At 36.1% G+C, this 24800-nt stretch overlaps 1 protein-coding gene across 1 annotated transcript in view; it reads left to right on the forward strand.

Annotated features, from left to right (window-relative positions):
• Positions 1–24800, forward strand: part of CAMK1D (calcium/calmodulin dependent protein kinase ID) — a 512505-nt gene that overhangs the window by 479281 nt on the left and 8424 nt on the right. The window contains exons 7-10 of the mRNA XM_001363611.5: positions 4130–4242; positions 5843–5921; positions 21489–21576; positions 24038–24176. Coding sequence (XP_001363648.1) covers positions 4130–4242; positions 5843–5921; positions 21489–21576; positions 24038–24176 — 419 coding nt within the window. The remainder of the gene's footprint in view (positions 1–4129; positions 4243–5842; positions 5922–21488; positions 21577–24037; positions 24177–24800) is intronic.

A 24800-nucleotide genomic window follows, 5' to 3' on the forward strand; every position in this document is an offset into this window, starting at 1 on the left:
TGGATGAAATAAAAATTTTCCAGGCACTTACCCCCTAAATAAACCTTACTAGAATAAATGGTTTTTACCACCCACCCACCCCCCTTTCAGTCTGCAGGAAAGCTTGCAGCCAGGAAAAAATGTCACTAACCCTTCTCCTTCATGAGCAATACCAGGGTGGTGGTGTGCCCTCTGGCTATGTGAGCCTGAAGAATTAGCTTAACAAAGTTGTATTTCAAATCTTTAATAAATTTCTTATTTGCCCACAGCCTAATTCCTAGGAGTTTAGGGGCCTGTTGAGTCCTGCTTATTTGTTTCATTAAACCAGACTAGCGCAGTACCTTTGATAAAATTGAGCTTTACAGAAAGATTTATGACTTGGTTTCTGGGCATGCTCTTCCCCTGACTGTAAATCCCCTGGTTTTCAAGCCCCTGAACTATTTACTTCCCAGCTTCCAGAATTAAGCCCATCTTGGTCTCCACTGACTACTTGCAGTTGGGAATGTCTCTCTTGCCCTAGTCCTACTGTTGATTCCAAAACCAAAGTCTTGTCCCCCATTGTATTGTGTGACTGGCATACCCCAAATAATTTTTACAGGCTTTTATAGCTAGCTTTATAAAAAAAATGGCAGGAAATTAAAATAATCACAGATAATCAAAACTAGGAAGTACTTTAAAGATCGTGTAGTCTAAATCCTAGGAGTAGCTAGGTGGCACAGAGGATAGAGTGCTAGGCCTGGTGTCAGGAGGACTTGAGTTCAAATCTAGCACCAGATACTTACTGTGTGCCCTCCAGCAAGCCACTTAACTTTGCTTGCCTTTTCCTCTGCTGTAAAATGAGCTGAAGAAGGAAATGCCAAACTATTCTACTTTGCCAAGAAAATCCCAAAATAGGATCACAAAGAGTTGGATGTGGCTGAAATGACCAAACAGCAATTAAAGAATATGGTAAACTATCAATCTGTCTGGGAAGGTGGAAGAAGGGATATCTGTTGTTCTACTATTTTTTTAATTAAGGAACTGTATTCCTCTCCTTCCCCTGCCATCTTCAAAAGTTTGGAAAGTTTGCCATGTTCTATGCCTTCCAATTGCAAATCTGCTCCTCTCTTGTTTATTCCTCATCATTAGGGCAAGAAGGCAAGGGAATAGGAACAATGAAGACATAGAGGCATTTATCCATCTGGGCCTCAGAGTAGAAAAGCCAAATGTCCTGGGTTCCCTCATTTAAAACAAGGATATTCACAGGAGCTCCTGACACTTTTCTGTGGCAGCCCACCAAGTTGCCTCAGCTAAATGCCAGATCCAAAGAATCCAATGCTTCAAGGATCTGTGATTTTGTCAGTGTGAGTGCTTTCTTTCCCAACGAATACCAGGAGTTCTTCTAGACTTAGTAGATCACTTACAAAAATGAACAACATGGAAATATGTTTTGCCAAATAACACAGGTATAACCTTGGGAGGGGGAAAGAAAGGAGGGAGATAAGTTCCATCATATAAATTAGGAAAACTTGTATAGAAATGTATTATTACATGTAATTGGTAAAAAACAAAATAAAAATATTTTAAAGTCATTTCCATATATTAAAAAAAATGTAGTAAGAGGTCTAATAGAGTTGGTAAGGTTGAAAGATCCATCATCCTGCTGCCAGACTACTAAACATCTCTAGGCTACTCCTGAAACAACACAAATAGAGTCTATCAGGGGGTCTGTACTCAAAGCCTTTCCCTTGTGCTCAGCTAGCTTGGCCTTCTAGAATCTCATGTAACCCTTACCCATGGTGAATTTGGACTTCCAGAGAAGGATGTCCATGGGCAACAGACTAAACATTGTCATTTAACTGGATCTCACTATTACATCCTCTTTATATTTATTAAATACCTACTGAGTACAAGGCAGAGAGTTACATCTTGAGGATCCAAAGATGAAAGAACAGAAAAGTCATTTTCCATTCCTCAAGGAACTGACATTCTCCTGGGACATACAACATGTCAACAACTAAGCAAATACAAGTTAATTGAAGAGGGAAACAGTATGAACAACTAGAAAAATAAGGAAAGGCTGAATGTGCGTCAACAGCTGAGCTTAGCCTGGAAGGAAGCTAGGGATTCTATGAGGACTCAGGGAGGGGAGAAGGAGCATTGAAAGCATGAAGAGAAGCTTGTGCAAACTCACACATGTGGGAAAATGGAAGACAGTTCCAGGAATGGCAAGTAGGTCATTGGGGCAAAAAAAGGAGAGTGCCTGCAGTGAACAATAGGAAATAAATCTGGAAAGATAAACTTGGAAAAAGATTGTGCAACATTAAATAGCAGTGTGAGATCTGTTTTTCATTCTAGAAGCATTAGTGAGCCGCTGAGGATCCTTGAGGGCAAGGAGTAGACTATGTCATGTTGACTTTAGGAAGATAATTTTAGCAAATCTGTAGAGGATATATTGGAAAGGAGAGAAACTGGAAATTTGGGAACTCCCACCCTAGGACCATGTTGTCCTAATTGGTGAGTGCCTCAGTCTAACTTAGCCCACTGACTATATGAAGACAGCTCCAGACCAATCAAACCATATGTCCCCCTCTACCCATTCTTCTGTGTCCTTTCTGCTTCTTGATATCTGCTGTTCTCCCACATTCCTCTCTTCTCCAACCTCTTGCTCTTGCCCTTATCCCCTGCTTTCCACATCTTGCTGTGGAAACAAATATTAAACCTGTACTAATGCTTCTGGTATGTCAGTCTATCCCTCTTTGGCTACACTCACTGTTCCTGCAACTTCTCAGATGAGAAAAACCTTCTCAGGCCACTATTCCCCTAATATGTTGTTCCTTCTTCTTGAAAATAAGTTTCTTCAGCACATGATATATTTTGTTTTTGTATTTTTCCCCAAACTTTTTAGTGCAATGCTTGGACAATGTGAGTGTTTTAAAAGTACTTTTTATTCATCCATTAATTAATTCATTAAAAGAATAATTGCAATCATATGAACAAAAGGCAATGAAAAGGCTATGCAAATAGAGAGGAAATGATACATTCAAGAGATATTATGGAGGCAAAACCTTAAGATTTAGAAACTAATTAAATATGGGAGTAAAAGGAGATGGAAGAGTTTGGGGTGATTGATTCTTAAAAGTTAAAAAAAATTGTGCTTTGAAATATTTTAGATCTGGAGCAGCTAGCTGGCTCACTGACTAGAGAATGATGCCTGGAGACAAGAAAGAGGTCCTGAGTTTAAATCTGGCTTGAGACACTTCCTTATTGTGAGATCCTGGGCAAGTCACTTAACCTCAACTCCCTAGCCCTTACCACCTTTTGTCTTAGAACCAATACTTAATATTAATCCTAAGGCAGAAGATAAAAGTTTTTACAAAAATGGCTTAGATATTAATCACTGGTGCTATTCTTTTCAACAGGTGCCAATATTAGAGATATTGATAAGCCTTCAAACCTTGAGACTCCAAGAAGGGTAATACTTTATTCAAGGGAACCTGTACCCTAACCTCAATATTGAAATGACCATTTCTTAAGAAGTCCATCTTTTACTATAATACATACTATTTTTTAAAATAAGTTTAATTGTACCACTGTAGGAAGTGTTACTCATTTGTTGTCTCAGGAGGGAGGGAGAGAGAGAGAGAGAAAGAGAGAGACAGAGAGAGAGACAGAGAGAGAGACAGAGAGAGAGTGCAAACACACTGGACCTGGAGTCAGAAAGATTCAAGTTCAAATTTAGCCTCAGTTAACCTCTGTTTCAGTTTCCTCAACAGTAAAATAGGGATAATAATAGCATCTACCTCCCAGGATTGCTGGGAGGATCAAATGATATATTTGTAATGCACTTAGGACAGTTTCTGACACATGTAGGTGCTTAGAAATGTTTCCTTCCTTCCAATAGCATGCAAAATTAGAGTTGTGCTAAATAAGTGCACTTTTTTCATTGAGTAGCAAACATTGGGACTGATATCTTTTTGCTATTTAACTAAAATATAATTTGTATTCATCCTTTTACCTAAAGAATGTATGGAATACTTTCTGAGGTTTTCTTTGTGGTTTTAAGCATTTTTTGATTTAAAAAAAAATCTCTTTTGTTCTCGTTAAAATGCAAACTCCATTTTGTTTGTGATCCAGCTGTTCCAGGTCCTTGTCACATTGTGTCTTTCAGGCTCTGCGGTTATCCTCCCTTCTATGATGAAAATGACTCCAAACTTTTTGAGCAGATTCTCAAGGCAGAATATGAATTTGACTCTCCCTATTGGGATGACATCTCAGATTCTGGTAAGCAGCCAACCTTCCTGAGGGTTCAGCACATGCCATTTTCATGGCCAGCCACCTACTGCCATTAGAGCCCCATCATTTCTGAGGATCTCATTAAAAGCCACATTTACTACGCATTCCCCAAACCTCCGGGAGATCCTTGTGCAAAGCCGAGAGTAGGCTTGTCCACCAAATCCAAGGGAAAAGCCATCACTAAGGATGTCCTGATCTGGAGTTTGCTAGGGGGAAATATTCCTTCTTATTAAGTGTCTTAGATAAAGTAACCAAGGGCAGTTAGGTCATGTAGTGGATGAGTACTGCACTAAAGTAAGGATAACTCATCTTCCTGAGTTTAAATCCAGTCTCAGACTCTTGGTAGCTGTGTAACCCTGGGCAAGTCATTTAACCCTCTTTGCCTCAGCTTCCTCATCTGTAAAATGGGGACTCCAGTATCTTTGCCAAGAAACACCAAAAAGGGTCATACTTGACAGAAATGACTGAACAGCAATAACAAAAGTAACCAAGCCTACTAAAGATCTAAGTTGCCCCTTCTCCAAGAACTCCAGATAGAAAATTTCTCCTCCAATAACTCCAGTTTGCCCCTGCTTCAGTGATAAGGAGCATAATTATTCAGAAATTACTCAGTTCATTATTTGGCATCCAATCAGCATGCATTTAACATGCCAACTGTATAGAGGGCCCCGAGCTGTTTCATCTAGGATCCATGGGGAGTTTCCAATGAAGAAGAAGTGGCAAACTAAAAAATTAAAGAGAGTAAAAAGAAAGGAATTCACTTCTTGCTCAAAGCAGTGGCCAGCCATGATCGGACAAGGTTTGCTGACTTTTGATGTGAAATGGTGTAACTTACCTGCTTGATGCCACATTATTCCCTGAATCTAAAACAGAGGTGAGTTAGCAAACCGTGGCCTGCCTTCAGAGCCCACAAACTAGTGTTGCCCACAAGCTGTGATTTAAACTACAGAATGGTGGAGCGCATTACTAAGCAGCTTTCTGCAAATGTTCCTTATCACAGCCATTGTACGTAGGACACCTGTAATAACATTTTCCCATTCCACTGAAATCTGGCAAGTTGATTTTACCACAAATGATTTCTGTAATTCTTTACCTTGAGCAAAAGACAATGCAGCCTCGTGTAGAGGAGATTCAATTCTAGAAGGAAAAGAATGTGGCTTCTAGTCCTTGCTTTGCCCGTGACTCAATGGATGGTGCCTCTAATGCCTGTTTCATAACTGCCCCTTTCTCAGATACTGGTACTGTGTAATTTGCAATTTCTGCTAACTGTGTGGTTAGAATTTTAAAAATGTAATGCCATAAATGGTATGATCGCAGCTTCTGGTGGCATCATGGAGCCCGATCTTTTTGAAAAATTCCTTTCTTTCCACCTTAGAAACAATACTGTGTATTGGTTCCAAGGTAGAAGAGTGGTAAGGGCTAGGCAATGAGGGTTAAGTGACTTGCCAAGGAAGTGCCTGATGCTAGATTTGAACACAACACCTATCATCTCTAGACCTGGATCTCTATCCACTGAGCCACCTAGCTGCCCCTATAGAGCCATATTTTAAGGTACAAATCAGATTCACTCTTTTTTTTTCCCCAACAGCTAAAGATTTCATTCGGAATTTGATGGAGAAAGATCCCAATAAAAGATATACATGTGAGCAGGCAGCTCGGCACCCCTGGTAAGAAAAATCATACTGCAGAAGATAATAATTGCCAAATTCTTTTTTCACTACAGTAGTAATTGGGAAATTTTAATTATGGAATCCATAGGTTATCATCATACCTTATTATAACCAACATTTTTAGTCTTCTCCCTAAGCCAAATCTTGGCTTCCTTTCCCCCTCCACTCTCTGATAGGTGTTAATGAGGAGCTGATTGGCTAAAAAACAAGAGAAGCAATATCCACTCGTTGGACAATCAGTCCCTTAGCATTAGCTTGCATTCATAAGACCCTGTGAGACTGATAGTACATGACACTATTCCCAATAGGTAGCAAAATGGATAGAGCACCAGGCCTAGAATCAGGAAAACCCAAGTTCCGATCCAGCCTCAGAGACTTACTAACTGTGTGACCTTGAGCAAGTCACTTCACCCTCTTTGCCTCAGTTTCCTCACCTGGAGAAGGAAATGGCCCAGTATCTTTGCCAATAAAACCGCAGATGGGGTCACAGAATTGTAAATGACTAAGATAAATGAACAACAAATTCCCATTTTGTGGATGAGAAAATTGGAGGCAGAGAAAGATGAGTGACCTGTCTGTGGCCACATGGCTAGTGTCAGAGACACTCAAATTCATCTTGCAATTCACCAAACCAATGCTCCTATCCCTGCAAAAGCGGACTGTACAGGCATATGTTCCCTGACTTAAGTAACTCTGATACATGGAAATCTGAATGAACTCAGAAAAGATTTTTTTAAAAGAGATTGTTATTCACTGGGCCAAAAAGGATTTTTCAGGCTACAGTAAGAGCCCCCTTAAGATTCCTAAATAGTGTTGTGTTCTAGTATATTTAAAATGTAAAGGACATGTACTTATAGAATGTATCTGTCCTATAAAGAGTAATTCCCTTTTAATTACATATTCATTACCTATATTGATAAGCCCTCACAAATTTCATCAAGACTAAAAGGTTTCAAATATGGATCAGATAACAAACTGTAGTAGCTTTCTGAAGGTCAATTTACCAAAATATGGAGACTCATCTCCAACAGTCTGGCCACTGGTGATGAATTCTTTGGCTCTGGATATATAAGGGAAAAAAAGAAAAGCAAAAAATATCCTCTAGTCCTATCTGTCCATCTTTTTTTCTGTTTCCATAGTGATGGTGGTAGGATGGCAGAAAAGAAGGTAGGGAGCTCAATTTAATTTTAAAACATCTATAAACATTCATTTAGCTGTTGAAATTAAATCCCTTTGTTCAAGGACAACTGAGTTCTTAAGTGCTATGAGAACAACATAAGCTTATCAGTTTTCTTGCTATAAATTATATTAGAAAATATAAAGAAACCATAGCTAAATGTATAAGGAGGTCTTACAGGTTTCTCCTCGGAGAGACAAATGAAGGATTTGATGGTGTTGTTTCTATCATGTACCCAAAAGCAGTGAAAACTATCAATTCAATTATTTTTCTATCTGAAATGATGAGCAGGCTGATTTTAGAAAAATCTGGGAAGACCTACATGAACTGATAGAAACAGAAGTGAATGCAGTGGAACCAGGAGAATGTTGTATACGGTAACAGCAATATTGTATGATGTCCAACTGTGAATGACAGTTATTCTGAGCAGTACAATGATCCAAAATAATCCCAAAGTCTCATAATGAAAAATACCATCCACCTTCAGAGAAAGAACTGATTGAATCTAAATGCAGACAAGAACAAACGATATTTTACTTTCTTCATTTTTTGTAGGGTTTTTTGTTTTGTTTTGTTCAAATTCTCTTCACAAAATGACTAATATGGGAAAGTATTTTACATGATTGTACATGTAAAATCAGTGTAAGATTACACACTCTCTCAAGGAAGGGGGGAGGAAGAGATGGAAGGTATTTGAAACTCAAAAAATGTTTTAAGAATATTCAAAAGGTTTTTACATGTACATGGGAAAAGTAAAATATTGATTCATGGGTCACTTAGTCATCTCACCTTATAGTGCTAATGATAGGCAAAAGCAAAAAGACCCCCACAGAAATAACTGAAACTTTTATGCTAGGATCATTTGTAGAGAAAAAGGAGAGAACATCTACAAAGAACTTTACCCTAAACCATGTCTCTATATACCTTGACACTTAATGACTTGGTGTATAAAAGTAGACACCGAGTAGGATATCAAATAGATAAAGAAAAAAAGAATTGAAAAATTATTTATGATTAAGAAATGAACCAGGCTTGGTAGTGCTAACTGTAAATCCTTAATAGTGAAGAAGCTAAGCTAGTGGAAGCTTGAGCTTAGAAGCTTTAACATCAATCAAGTGCCCTGGTGTATTTTTAGTTGGAAGAGCATAGACTTAGTGAGGAATCAATAGAAAGTATAGAATTGACTATTACAAAATAGGAAATAACAAATGACATGATTCATTTCAAAATTAGTTGTTTGTGATCATGTATTAGTTATTGATTCAAAGTAAAAATTATTAATAAATTAAAAGCCAGGAAAAAGAAGGAACTGTATGAAATCATTTTTTATTTTAATTTTAATTTTTTCTGTTACATTTAGAAACACTTTTTGACATTTTAAAATTCAGATTTTTCTCCCTCACTACTCTCCCTTACCCCAGGCAGTGAATAGTATGATATAGGTTATACTTGTACTTTTTTCAATACATATTTCTATATTAATCATATTATGATAGAAGACACATATTACACATGCAATAGAAACCTCATGAAGGAAATATAGTGGAAGATGACCTGCTGTCATCCGCACTCAGATTCCAACATTTTCTGCTTTAGCTGTGGATGGCATTTTTATCATGAATATTTTGTGATTATCTTGGAGACTTGATTTCCTGATAATGGTTTAGAGTCACTCACAGCTGATCATCATGTGATATTTCCATTACTGTTTACAGTATTCTCCTGATTCTCCTCACCTCACTTTTCATCAATTCATACAAGTCTTTACAGGTTTTTCTGAACTTATTCTGTTCGTTGTTTCTTATAGTACAATAGTATCCCATTACAACCATACACCACAACTTGTTCAGCTACTCCCCAAGTGAGGGATAACCCCTCAGTTTCCAATTTGCCACTTCAAAAAGAACTGCTAAAAATATTTTTATATAATTAGGTCCTTTTCCTTTATCTCTGATCTCTTTGATGAGTCAAAAGGCACGTATATTTCCATGGCCTTTTAAGCCTATTTCCATATTGCTCTCTAGAATGATTATATCAGTTCACACTTCTACCAACAGTGAATTAGTGTCCCAGTTTTCCAAAATTCTTTCCATTTATCATTTACCTTTTTGGTCAAGCTGGCCAACCTGGTAGGTATAAGGTGATATCTCAGAGCTATTTTAATTTGCGCTTCTCTAATCATTAGTAATTTGGAACATTTTTTCATGAATATGGATAATTTTAATTTCTTCCTCGGACATCAACTAGTGCATATATCCTTTGACCATGTTTTAATTGGGGAATGCTTTGTATTCTTATAAATTTGTCTCAGTTCTATATATTTGAGAAATTAAGCTAAGTTCAGTTTATTCCAGTGTTTTCTAATGTTTTATGAGGAATAGACGTATTTTGTCAAATGCTTTTTCTTAATTTGTTGAAATTATCAAGTGGTTACTGCTGGTTTTGTTATTGCTATGGCAAATTATGCTGATGGCTTTTTTTAAAATATTGAACCATCGCTGCAATTCCTGGTATAAAACCTAGATGATCATGATGGATAAAATGTTGTAATCTTCCTTGCTAGTGTTTTATTTTAAATTTTTTCAACAATGTTCTCTGGATGGATTGGTCTATAGTTTTTTTTCTCTCTGTTTTAGTTCTTCCTGGTTTATCAATTCCATATTTGTGTTATGAGTTTATAAGGATTCCCTCTTCACTATTTTAATAAATAGTTTATGTAGTATTATAGTTAATTATTTGGTGGAATTTACTTGTGAGTCCATTTGGCCCAGGGGCTTTTTTCTTAGAGAGTTTTTTGATAATTTTTTTCATTTTCTTTTTCTACATTGGGATTGTTTAGGTGTTCTACTTTCTCTTGTTATTCTGGGTAGTTTATATGATTATGAGTATTCCTCTACTTCACTGAGATGTCCAGATTTATTGGCATGTAGTCGGGAAAAATAACTACCAGAAGGGGGCAGCTAGGTGGCTCAATGGATTGAGAGCCATGCCTGGAGATGGGAGATCCAAAGTTCAAATCTGACCTCAGACACTTCCTAACTTTGTAACCCATTGCCTAGTCCTTATCATTCTTCTGCCTTGGAACCAATACACAGTATTGATTCTAAGATGGAAGGTAAGGATTTTTTAAAAATTTAGATGATTACCAGTAATTCCTTTACTTTCTTGTTCATTGGTAGTGGTTTTACTTTTTTTATTTTTGATACTGGTAACTTTATTTTCTTTTTTAAAATTAAATTTTAATTTACTGAGTTTTAGTGTTTCCTTTTCCATTTAGCCAATCCTACTCTTTAATTAGCTCTAATAATGATAAAGTTATTAATTGTGTTTAATCAAGTTTTAATCAGTTTAACCAATGGTTTATTTATGTATTTTTACATAAAAGCAACTTCTTGTCTCATATTAGTTCAATGCTTTTCTCACTTTCAGTTTTATTAATATCCACCTTGATTTTCAGTATTTCCGATTTGGTTTTTAATTGGGTGTTTTTAATTTATTCTTTTATTTTTATTTATTTTTAATTTCTTTAGTTGCATGCCCAATTCATTGATTTTCTCTTTTTCTATTTTATAGATGTAAGCATTTATAGATATAAATTTCCCCCTAAGTATTGCATTGGCTACATCTCATAAATTTTGATATGTTGTTTCCTCATTGTCATTTTCTTTCATAAAATTGTTAAACGTTTCTATCATTTGTTCATTGAAATAAGGGTTCTTTGGGATAAGATTATTTAGTTTCCAACTAATTTTTAGCCTTTCTGCTGCCCTTTGTTGAGTTTCATTTTTATTGGGTTATCATCTGAAAAGCATGCATATAATATTTCTGCTTTTCTATATTTGAAATGTGAGGTTTGTATGACTTATTTTGTGGTGAATTTTTATACACTTTTTGTAAAGGTGCACTGTACTACTGAGGGAAAGGTGTATTCCTTTCTATTCCCATTCAGTTTTCTCCAGAGGTTTATCATATCCATTTTTTCCTAAAATTTTAATTACCTCCTTAACTTCTTTCTTGTTTGTTTTTTGGTTGTATTTATTTACTTCTGAGAGGGAAAGGTTGAGGTCCCACAATAGTAACATTTAATTGTCTATTTCTTCCTGAAAACTGATGTAACTGTTCCTTTAGGAATTTGGACACTATGACATTTGGTGCATAGATGTTATTTCATTGTTAATGGTGCCTTTTATCATAAAATAATTTCCTTCTTTATATTTTTTGACTATGTCAGTTTTTACTTTTGCTTTATTTAACAACATAATTCCTCCCCCTGATTCTTTTTTAGCAGAGTCATAGTAGATTCTGCTTCAGCTTCTTACTTTAACTCTTTGTATGTCTCCCTGTTTTAAATGTGTTTCTTGACAGAATATTGTAGGGTTCTGGTTTTTAATCCATTCTGCTATCCTTTTCCTTTTTATGGGTAAGTTCATTTAAGTTATATTCATAGTTATGATTACTATTTGTGGGTTTTCCTCCATCTTATTTTCCCCCTATTTACTCTTCCCTCTCTTCCTTTAATCTTTTCCATATTGACAGTGTTTTGTTTTTGACAACCACTTCACCAATTCACCCCGTTTTGTCCATTTCTTCCTTCCCTCCTACTCTATAGGGTAAGAAGCTTCTCTGGTAGACTCAATGTGGGTGTTATTCTCACTTTGAGTTAGTTCTGATGAGAGTGAGGTTCAGTCATAGCCACCACCATTCATCTTCCCTACTGTATTTGCGATTTATGTACCTCATAATGAGAGGTAGTTTACCCTCTTCTTTTCTCTTCTCCTCATGTGTTCCTCTTTCCCATTCCCTTTTTTTATATCAGCCTGTCTTATTTAGTTTCCTTCCTTCTTAATATGTATATTCCTTTTCATTGTTCTAATAGTGACAAAATTCTTAAGTATCTTGGGTACTTTAGGTATCTTACTTTTTTTTCAAGTATCATAGATATCTTAATTATTTAAATTATCATATTGCCATGTATAAAGGTATTCAACCATATCAAAACACTTAAGTTTTCATATTCCCTTTTTATGCTTCTCTTGATTGTATATTTTGCTCATAAGTTTTTCTTTTTAGCTGTTTTTGTTGGTCAGAAAAGTTGTAAATTTCACTATTTCGTTAAACATGAATTTTCCCCCTAGATGTTTGATGCTCAGTTTTGCTGAAGATGTAATTCTAGATTTTTGTCCTAAATCCTTTACCTTTTGGAATATTCTATCCCTTGCCTTTTGGTCCTGATTGTGACTCCTCAATATTTGAATTGTTTTCTTTTGGCTACTTGGAGTACTTTTTTCCTTGGCCTGGGAATTCTGGAATTTGATTGTAATAGTCCTGGGGTATTTTATTTTGGGGATTATTTCAGGAGGTTATTGGTGAATTCTCTGAATTTCTATTTTTCCCTCTTATTTGAGGAAATCAGGGTACTTTTCCCTGATGATTTCTTCTAATATGATTTTTGGCTTTTTTTATTGTGACTTTCAGGGATTCCAGAGATTCTTAGATTCTTTTATCTCCTGGACCTATTTTCCAGGTTGGTCATATTTTAAATTTTCTTCTATTTTTTTCATTTTAAAAAATGTTATCTTATTGTTTCCTGCTGTCTTATGGTTTCATTAGCTTTGACTGTCCAATTCTAATTTTAAGAAGTTATCTTCCTTGAGTTTTTGTGTTTACTTTTCCATTTGGCCTATCTTACTCTTTAACGAGTTGTTTTCTTCAGTGCGTTTTTGGCTCCATTTCCATTTGATTCATTTTATTCTTTAGGGAGTTTTCTTCAAGGTATTTTTGTACCTCACTTTTCCTTTTGGCCTAGTCTAGTTTTCAAGGAGTTGATTTCTTCGATGATTTTTTTCCTGGAGCTGTTGAATTTTTCTGTTGATTCTCTTGTTTCTAGACTTTTTAACTTCTTTTCAAATCTTCCAGGTTCTTTAGGCTTGAAATCCTTTCATCCTTTCCTTTGAGGCTTCACATGTTTCATTTTTGACATTGTTGTCCTCTTCTGAATTTGTATTTTTGTCTTCCCTGTTACTAAAATAATGTTCTCTGTGTGTGTGTTTTATTTTTTTTTTAATTTCTTATAAAAACCTTATCTTCTGTCTTAGAATACTGTGTATTGATTCTACAGCAGAAGTGTTGTAAGGGCTAGACAATGGAGGTTAAGTGACTTGCTCATGGTTACACAGCTAGGAAGTGACTGAGGTCAGATTTGAACCTAGGACCTCCCATCTCTAGGCCTGGCTCTCAATCCACTGAGCCACCTAGCTGCCCCTGTGTGTATGTGTTTTAGAGGGCTCACTGCTCCAGATTTGCAAAGTACTCCTCTCTAGTACTTGGGATAGGCCTGACTGCTCTTGTTCCTCATGGTGTGTCTGTTGAAGAGGTGGTTCTGCTGACTTGCTTTGTAAATCTGGGAAATTTTACAGCTGTTTTGTGTAGCTATACTCATTACCCCCATGCAACCAGTTCCCCTGCTGTTTTGTGGGCTGGGCTGGTCCCTGCTCTGCTGCTTCCCTGCCCCTACCAAGTGTCCTGGGCTGGGCAGGTTCCTTGATTTGGGCTCTGCTGCCTCAGGCACTATGCTACCACATGGGAGTGAGTAGATTATTATAGTTTATCCCAATAGCACTCTCCTTCATTGCCCAGGATAGAAAAAAGCATTAGATGACATTGAATGGAGTTCTATTCAATATTTCCTTGATTCTGAGGTATTAGGAATTCCTAGCTCTTCCACTTACTAACTAAATGACCTTGGCAAGTCACTTATCCTCTCTGACCCTCGGCTTCCCCATATGTAAAATAAGGATAATTGTACTTTCAGTATGTACCTCATAGGGTAAGAAAAATACTTTGTAATTCCCCAGATTTTACATGAATATGAACTATTGAGAAAAGAGAAGAGAGGATGGTGTTGGAGGCTAATGAAGAAAGTTGGTGGAAGGAAAAAAGGAAAGACTCGAGAGGCAGGAAGCACAAAACCTACAAGTTATGTTACAATACCAGAATTTCATTCAAAAATAATATCTATAAATTGTAAGATCAATAGGAGAAAGCTAAAACGTTGGTGAGAGAGAATGGCCAAATTGAATGAAATGCAAAGACATACACCCACAAATTGAAGTGGAATGTTAGTGAAGTTAAGGTCCATCTAGAAACATTTATAAAGGTGATTAATAGCAGTAAATATGAAATGTATCCATAAAGATATCCTGAGAAGTGAGTTCTGAATTGCCTCTAGCTCCATTTGATGCTTAATTCTTAAACAAGTACTAACTCAGTTTGAAATTAACATGAACTATTTCTACTGATCAATTTGAAATTTTGTGATGTCTTATATATGCAATCAACTCTCCAAGACATTAAGTGGCAGATAAGATGCCAACCTTTATTGGTAGAAGGACTTTCCACATCTGAGAGTTCTTCATACCAATGAAATCACAGTCCCTGACTATGTATGTTAGCTACATAGAGAACTCATATAAAGCAGGACACATAGAGTAGGAACCAGTTCCATAGGGTTTCAGATCATAATTCTGATAGACAGGTGCTGATGTTTAAAACATGAAGATAGAAATCCCTTCCAATTTTTCCTCACTCCATCTATTTACTTTGGAGCACAAGGATCTAGCCAGTATTAGTCAGTACCCATCCTAGTCAATTCCACAATTCTTCTCCTTTGCTGAACAAATCATTTCCAAGAAGGAGTTGGCTGCAGAAAATTTTGATTTGGCATCCCACTCTGAGGATGTAACTTCTGAAAACAGTTCAGAGGAGGAAGATTCAAATGAGTTCTCTTGAGAACAAAGGCTTACTGGAGATTCCTGGAGCATCCTGCAAAGCCCTCTGTTGTTCTTGCCTTTGGTGGGCTTGGCCATCCAACATTCTGTTTCTATTTTACTAAGTTGTTATCTAGGAAAGAGAGCCAAATGAAAGTAGAGGAAGGGAAATCTGGTTAGCTGCAGTCTGTTTCAGCATGCTCTTCTGCCAAGGTACTTTCATCTTGACCTAGAAAGAGAGCTGCTGTGAGAAACAGGGAATTTTATTGAAGCATATTGCCTTTGGCAAAGCCTGAGACTTGGACCACAACCTGATGCTCCTATAAGATTCTTGGTAGCTCAGGAAAGCTGGTACACTGTTTCATCTTCTTGATCAGGAATGTCAACAAATATTTTAATCCAGAGTTGCTTTTTGTATGTGAATAATGCCCAATTATTTTCCCTTTGCCTTCCCCAATTAGTCAAATATAATCGTTTCTTGGATTTCAAATCTTTTTCATAACCAGAGCAGCCTAGGCATAGGGAAATAAGGGAGGTGCTGGCTCATATATACATTTACCTTCCTACGAAGACATATGTTGAGTATCGTTGATGCCTCCTCCAGGAAATGTTGCTGAGGCATTATTCCAGAAGTGGCCTATTCCACCACTCCAGTACTCATATTAATTAATGCCATAGTTTCTTTCTTCTATTATATAATCATTTCTAAGAAAGTGTTGGCCATTGACAAGTTTGAATTGGCATTCCTCTCTAAAGATGTAACATTTTAAACTACCTTTCTGACTCCAGTCTGTACCCACAGCAATGGGCCCAACTCTCCATCTTTTCTTCATTATTGAACCACAAGATCCAATTATATAACATACATGCTATTGTGAATAATCTTTTCTCCAATAACAAAAATAGTGGAGAATCAAAGTATTTAATTAAAGCTAGGAAAGGTTTGTAATCCTAGGACTAAGAGTGCATTTGCTTTATTAGAAAGGGTTTCAGTGTGGCAGAAATATCTTCTAAAACTAGGGATTTTAAAGTTTTGTAAACTGTTGCACATTTTATGACAAAAATTACTTTCAGAATATTAGCATAGTGTTTTAGAAATCTTCCAAAAAGTGCAAGTGAATTTTTAAAATGTCATTAGACTAACAAAATAGAGATAGCATGATGGCATGAATACAGTGTTGGAAATCAGGTCCTAGAATTCAGCCCTAGAAACTTACTGGCTGGATGACCCTGGGCAAATTATAATGTCCTGATTCGGGTTTGAGAGGGTTGGACTAGGTAGATGGCCTCTAAGGTCTGAATAGCTTTAAATCAATGATGCTATGAAACTATGAAATTTTATGCTGTTACCAATTCTCCTAACAAATAAAAACTTTACATCCTAATCAAAGTTACCTTTCAAAGTTGTCACAATAGAAGAAGATCTAGTTATTCCAACAATGATGCTATTGCCCAAAATATTTTCAGAACATCTCTTGCAGATTTGTCATAAAATCCAATGGCACATTCTTTTGACTAGGTTCATCTATAATTTTTGACTAGTCAAGTCTTAAAGGACTTTAAGGTGGGAAAAGTGCCCATTATTCACTAATTTACCCATCTTGAAGTCCCGTAGAAATGAATAAGTGACAACGCAGCCAGTATGGACACACTAGGAGCTATACCCTGGGCATGGGCAGTCCAAGGTCACGGGACCCAATCTGTGGGAATGCCCTCTAAACTTATATAAAACCAATCAATCACAGCTAAGCACACTGTCTCTCACCCCAAAATTATGATGTCCTTTTTTCTTCTTCAATAATAAAGGACAGAACAACAAGACAAGTCTTTCCACTTTGATGTGGAACCAGTGTTTTGAAAAAGACATTAAAACCAAGTCTGGTGAAGAAAGTAGTTGATCAAGTTGGGTAATACCATTTAATGTCAAAAATATAAAATAGATGAAAAGATGTTAACAGAGATCTCTTTGATGAGACTTAGAAAAAATATGAACCAGTGATTTAACAAGAACAAGGATGGCCTCTAAGGTCTGAATAGCTTTAAATCAATGATGCTATGAAACTATACTTCGTTAATGTTTGTTCATTATCAAGTGATCTAGAGGAAGACTCTGGATTGAGATTGTGGATGAGAGTTGCACAGGATAGTCAGGCAGGGAGAGATTGGCATCTGCTTCATGGAAATGAGGGTACACATTCCTATGTGCTCACATACCCATTAAAATATTGAAAATGCTATCAAGTAATGGTCACATGGTTTTAAAGCTAAAGCTGAAAGTAAATGCCAAATTACCAGAATGAAAAATAAAAAGGGTAAGTGCACCAACACTGAAGATGAAATTAAAGCAATTTTTAGGAGTTAATCTGCCCAATTAAATGCCAGCAAAATTGACAAGTTAAGTGAATATTTATAAAATGAATATTTCCAAAAATATAAATTGCTCAGCTTAACAAAAAAGGAAACATTTAGTTGTTTCAGTCATGTCTGCCTCTTCATGACCCCATTTGGGGATGTTTCTTGGCAAAGATACTAAAGTGGTTTGCCATTTCCTTCTCCAGATCATTTTGTAGATGAGGAACTGAGGAAAACAGGATTAAGTAACTTGCCCAGGAGAGGAAATAAAATACTCAAATAATCATGTCTTAGAAAAAGAATTTGAACAAGTCATAGATGAGCTCCCTAATAAAAAATTCCCAGGACCACCCATGAAGTATAAGTGAATTCTACCAACATTTAAGGAACAATTAATCCCAACACTCTGTAAAGTATTTGATATATAGATAAAAAAGGTATCCTACAAAATTCCTTTTATGACACAAATATGGTTTTGATATCTTAAACTAGGAGAGCAAAAACAGAAAAAAACAATAAACTAGTTTCCTTGATGAATATTGATGCCAAAAAATTCAAATAAAATACTAGCAAGGAAGTTACAGAAATATATCATGAAGATTATTCACTATGACCAAGTGGGATTTATACCAGGAATGTAAGTCTGGTTCAATATTAGGAAAACTATAAGCCTAGATGACCACATCAATAACAAAAACAAGAATCATAGGATTATATCAATAGATGGAGAAAAAGCTTTGAACAAAATACCATACCCATTATTTTACCATGCCATCCTATTAAAAACACAAGGGTAATTAGGTGGCTCAGTGGATAGAGAATCAGGCCTGGAGAGAAGAGGTCTTAGGTTCAAATCTGGACACTTCTAGCTGTGTGACTTTGGGCAAGTCACCACTTCAATTGCCTAACTTTTATCATTCTATCTTAAACACATACACATGCATACAAACATACACACACACACATGCACACAGCGTATGCATAGGAGTAAATGGAGATTGTCTTAAAATGATGTGTAATATCTATCTAAACACATGAAAACAAACATTGTAATGAGGATAAGCTAGCAGCCTTCCCAATAGATCAGGGGTGAAACAAGGGTATGCATTACCACCATTATTATTCGATATTGTGTTACACTGGCTATAATAAGAAAATGAGAAAAACATAATTGAAAGAATTAAACCAAGCAATGAACAAAAATATCACTCTTTGCACATGATGATGGTATACTTAGAGAACCCTAGAGAATCAACTAATTGAAACAACTAACAACTTTAGCAGAGTTGCATGATATAAAAGAAACCTACATAAATCATCAGTATTTCTATACATATATATTACCAACAAAATCCAACTGGAAGAGAAATTAAAATTCCATTTACAAAACAAATGCAGATATTTAAAAGACATTTTGCCAAGACAAACCCAGGGACTATCTGAACATGTTTACAAAACACTTCATGCCAAAAAGACAGATCTAAACAATTGGAAAAGTATTCATTGCTCATGGGCAGACCAAGCCAATATGAAAAGAAAAACAACTCTACCTACATTAATTTCTTTATTCAGTGGCACACCAGACTATCAAAGAATTATTTCATAAACGTAGAAAAAATAATAAAATTCATCTAGTAGAACATAAGGACAAGGATATCAAGGTGATCAATGGGGGGAAAATGTGAAGGAAGGTGATCTAACAGTACCAGATTTTAAACTATATTACAAAGTCATAATCATCAAAATATTCTGCTACTGGCTAAGAAATACAGTGGTTGGATCAATAACTGAGGTACCAAATACATTGTAGTAAATAACCATAGTAAAATTGTATTTGATAAACCCAATAATGCAAGCTTTTAGAGCAAAAATCTCAACATTTGACAAAAACTACTGGGAAAACAGAAAAGCAGTTTGGCAAAAACTAGGCAAAGACCAATATCTCTCCCTGTAAACCAAAATAAGGTTAAAAGGAGCAAATGATTTCCCAATAAAGTGTGACACTCTAAGTAAATTGGGGAAGCATAGAAAAATTTACCTGTAAGGTCTATGGATAAGGGAAGAATTTATGACCAAACAAGATACAGAAAGAATTGCAAGAAGTGGAAAACTTCTGATTACATGAAATTTTTAAAAGTTTCTATAAACAATAACTATACAGCTGAAATTAGAAGAAAAGCAGGAAAGTAGAAGGAATTTTATAGCAAATTTCTCTGATAAAGGCCTTATTTCTCAAATTTATAAAAATAAGAACCATTCTACAATTGGCAAGTGGTCAAAAGATGTGAGTAGGCAATTTTCAGATGAAATCAAATCTCTCAAGTCACATGAAAAAATATTCTAAATCATTATTGAAAAATTGCAAATTAAAGCAACTCTGAAGTACTGCCTCACAAATCAGATTGGCTAACATGATAGAAAAAGAAAATGATAAATGCTGGAGAGGATGTAGAAAACTAGGCACACAATTACACCACTGGTAGAGTTGTAAACTGGTCTAAATATTCTAGAGAACAATTTGGAATATGCCGAAAGGGCTAAAAACAGTATATGCCCTTTGATCCAACAATACCACTATTGGGTCTATATCTCAGAGAAATAAAATTAAAACTGAGAGGACTTATATTTACAAAAATATTTATAGTGGCTCTTTTTGTGGTTGTCTAGAATAGGAAACTGAGGAGATGTTGTAATAATTAAAATGGTTGAGGACATAAACTGTAGTGATTAAAATAGTGGAAGATTTTAATTGTAGTAGATATAAGAGTGGGTGAGTAAAATTGTGACCGCAGAAAATGTATTCAAGACAGTGTCTTGTTTAAATCAAATATAAGGTGGTCTCCAGGGAAGAATTCCCAATTATTAAATATACCCAAGTCAGCTGGATTTTATAGAGATTTTAATTAATACAAATGAGGAATTAGAGAGAGAGAGAGAGAGAGAGAGAGAGAGAGAGAGAGAGAGAGAGAATAATGAGAAAAGGACTATACCAGCCTAGGCCGGCATGAGCCAGCCTAGGAAGAGAGGGATCAGTCAGTCTTTTATCACTCACCACAAGATCTGTCCAAGCAAGAATTCAGAGGGACAGAGTCTCCTCAAAGGGAGTTCCAGCCAGAGTCAGCCTCCCTCAGACTGTCTTCAAGAGACTGTCTCAAGAGACTGTACTTTGCTCTCAGATTTCTCATCTCTTTATAAAGGGAATTTTCTCCTATGTCACCTCCCCTAAGTTCTCCCATCTACCAATCACAGTAGACGTTTTTCAAAGGACAGACCATTCTTAGTTCACACCTAAGAAGACTAATCTTTTGAGTAATTCACACCTGAGTAGACTAGAATCTCTGAGTAAGTTCTCACCTCTTCACTCCTTGTAAGTTCACAAGTCGCCTGACCTTTATAGGTACTTAGCACCCTTTTATATTAGTCCTAAAACAGGCATAGCTTAAGAACTTTTTGTCTTACTATAAGTATGGGTTTAAGTACTTTTCATTGTTCAGCAAAGAGTTTACAACTTTATCTTCCCCTAAGGCATGCTTAAGTATGGTGAAGTAGAGTTCTCACATTCCTGATCTAAGTAGAGTTCTCACATTCCTGATCTAAGTTACTTCATTGTTTAAAGTGGGGAATGGTCTTAAGCCAACCTTATGAAGTAGGGTCTGGGAATTTTTTAAGGTTCACAATGTCCATCAAATGGGGAATGGCTAAACACTTCATGTTATGGGTTGTGATAGAATATTATTGTGCTATAAGAAATGGTGGTTTCAGAAAAACCTGGGAAAAAATATGTGAACTGACTCAAAATGAACTGAGCAGAACCAGAATAACATTGTACAGTAACCACAATATGGTAACATTGATCAACTGTGAAAGACTTAGCTACTCTGATCAACAATGATTTAAGACTTATGAATATTCAAATATTCAAAGGATTTGGGATGAAAATGGTGTCCATCTTCAGAGAGAAAACTGATAAACTCTGAGTACATATTGATGCATACTTTTTTTTCTTTCCTTATGTGTCTGACATATTTTTTTCAACATAGCTATTATGAAAACAAACAAAAAAAAGTAAAAATAAAACCCATGCTGTAAAAAAAAAAGTATCATGAGAAAGATGATTCAGTAATCAAGATCCAAGTTCTCTCTTTCACTTCCTCATTCAAAATTGAGAAAGAGGGAATATGAAGTATCCTTTGGAGACAGGCCTGGGTTGGGATATAGTATTACCTTTGTCAGAGTAAACACTTCTAAAAAAGGAATTTTCTGTTTCAGGATTGCTGGTGATACAGCCCTTTGCAAAAATATCCATGAGTCTGTCAGTGCCCAGATCCGGAAGAACTTTGCAAAAAGCAAATGGAGAGTAAGTCATAGATTCCCTCCGCCTATTGGCATAAATTAGAAATTAATAGAATCATTCACTACATAAATCTTAAAGGAGGGGATGAATAAACAACTGAATAAATGAACTTTGGAATGAATCAGTAGATGCTAATTCATGAAATTTTTGTTTGCCTTAATTCTGAATTAATGGGAATCCCATAATGTCTTTCTGTGCAAAATCTTAGAGATCACCTGCTATATGACCAATGAGGATACCGAGTATCTTCACTCAGTGAAGTGACTTGTCCATGGTCACAGTTAGTTACGGACTAAGCCTGGAGAGGAAACCTAGAGTTTTTTTTGTTTTGTTTTGTTTTTTATGTCTCAATGCCAGTTTCTTAGTCTTTAATGTATTTAACCTCTTGGCATAAAATCTAACATATATACCTGGAGATTTATAATTCAGAGAAGTAATAACCAAATTAAAAATTAATATCTTTCCAAAGCTTCAGAACTTCACCCAAGTGATCCTAATTTCAAAAGATTATAATAAAATTCCACATTTGCATATCATATTTTCTTTACCATGACTCTATGAGATAAGTGATGAAATTATTCTCCCCATTTTATACATAAGGACATTGAGTTTTTGAGAGAGTAGTGATTTTCCCAGGATTATACAATCAGTCTTTCGTAAGTGGAATTCTAAATTTCTAAGTCTAGTGTTTTCTCCATTAAACTTTAGTGCTTCTTTACAAGAAATAAATTAGGTGAGAGTATTGAGGAAATAGCAAGGTCAAAAAGAGGTGAATATCCAGTCTGAAAGGGATTTTTGATAATTTCCCTTCAGGAAAAAAAATCAAACCATTTCTTATATTTTCAGAGAGAGGTTATCTGGCTTGAAAATGATTCCAACCTCTGATTTGTGAAGATGGAGGGAATGCCTACTTTCCTCCAAGATAGTACTTGTATATGAAACCTTCCTTAACTCTGAGTTGCTAGTGCCTTTCTGCTTCTAAACCCCACCCCCAATTTTTATTTATTTTTTACATATTTGATATACTTAAGTGAGCAGCTAGGTAGCACAGTGAATGAAGCTCCAGCCCTAGAGTCAGAAAGAACCAAGTTCAAATACAGTGAAAGACATTTACTGGTTTTGTAAACCTCAGCAAGTTGCCTAATCCTCTTGGCCTCAGTTTCCTCAACCGCAAAATGAGCTAGAGAAGGAAATGGCAAACTACAGCAGTATCATTGCCCAAGGAAGCCCCAAATGGGGTCATGAAGAAATGGACGCAATTGAATGGACTGAACAACAACAAATATGCATATAAAGAAAGATATAGCTGTCAAAATGCTTTCCTTTCTCTACTCTGATTACTGATCACCCTAACTTCCATCAATTCCCAACTAAAGTCCAAGCTACTACAGGAAGCCTTCCCTCACCCTGCTTAACTCCAGGGCTGTCCCTCTTTTAATTATTTCCTACTTATCCTATATGTAGGTAACTTTGTAGACTGTTGTTTATATGTTGTCTTCCCCATTAAATTTTAAGCTGTCTTTTGCCTCTTTTTGAATCACCAGTTCTTAGCATACTGCCTGGCATGTGGTAGGCATTTAATAAATATTTACTTATTGATTTTAAAAAAAATAGATACACATCTCTCCTCATACACTGAAAGCTCCTTGAAATCAGCAATTATTTTTCTTTTGCCTTTGCAACGCAGCACCCAGCTTAGAGCCTGACACAGAGAAAGTGTTTAATACTTATTTATTGATTGGTTTATTAAATGAGAGGAAATGAGCAATTTTCAAATATTTGAATGGCTATCACTTACCAGCGATCATGCTTACTCTGAGTGGCTCCAGAGGAAAGAACTGAAGGGTAGAAATTATGGAGACACCAATTTCAATTCAATATAACAAAGAACTTTAAAAATTTTTTAGAGCTGGGGAAGTTATTAAAGCCAGGTCTGTAGCCTGGAGGTCCTAGATTCAAATGTGGCCCCAGATACTTGCTAGTTGGGGGACCCTTGGCAAATCACTTAACTCCAGTTGCCAAGAGCTTTCTTCTGTGTTGGAACCAATAATATCAATTCTAAGACAGAAGGTAAACATTAAAAAAAAAAGTTGAACAAAAGAATATTCCAGTTATTAAGATTCTAATTTTAATTAGCTTGCATTTACCTCATGGATGTTGTTGTGTAGATGGAATATCCCTTAAATAAAATATCCTCTACAGCTGAGGTTCACATTATAGCCTGGCACAGAGGGGCTTAATCATTGCTTCTTGACCTGACTTGAAAGCAGATGAAATGGTTGCTTTCTAGCCTGGTGGACTCTAGTAAATGGGAATGGTTTTAGGTAAAGGAGCAACAAGCATGAGAACTTTGGAATACTTGAGATAACTAGAGAAATGAAAGAACAAAGTGCCTTTTCCAATTAACTTGGCTATTCTTTGTGGATTTTCCCTCCCCCTTTTCCCTTCTCCTTTTAAATCTCAGCAAGCATTCAATGCCACAGCCGTCGTGAGGCATATGAGAAAACTGCATCTCGGCAGCAGCCTTGACAGTTCAAACTCAAGTGTGTCAAGCAGCCTCAGCCTGGCCAGCCAACACCCTGATGGGACAACCCGAAAAGATTGTGAGTACCTGGAGAGAGACCACTCAGCTGCCAGTACTTGGGGACATTCTGGTTGGGAAGGGATTCCCAGTCAGCAATCACTTTCAGGAACTCAGAATCCAAGCTCACCTTAGCTTACTTGTCTCTCTTCTACTTTTGGGTGCATCAAAATAAATGAGATTTATGCATTATCTTTTTTCTTTATTAGCTAAAATGCAAGTATCTCTCGTCTTTCTCTATACACACACTCCTACAGGTTGCTCCCAACTTATGAATGAATATATTGCACTTAAAATCTGTTGATTTCAACTCAAAATGCCACATTTTCCCTTAGGATGAGTGTAACTGATGGCTTGATTTCCAGTATGGCCAGAAAAGCCTAGTTAAACTTGAAAGAGAATTGAGTTAATAGTAATAATGGCCCTCGTCTTGGAATGCTTGTGCATGACGGTTTCTAAATTTGAGAGATTTGTCTTATTAAATGGCTACAGTAGATTTAGCATGCCATTACTGGACTCTTTCTGTCTTCTATTCAACAACAAAGACCAAGCCTTTCCTTCCATTGTTCTTGGCTTCTCAGGTCAAATCCATTTACCCAATCTGTCCCCTAAAGTCTAGCAAGTGATGATTGAGCTACTCATAAAT

Source organism: Monodelphis domestica, chromosome 5, assembly GCF_027887165.1.
Source record: "Monodelphis domestica isolate mMonDom1 chromosome 5, mMonDom1.pri, whole genome shotgun sequence".
In the NCBI taxonomy this organism is placed as follows: Eukaryota; Metazoa; Chordata; class Mammalia; order Didelphimorphia; family Didelphidae; genus Monodelphis; species Monodelphis domestica.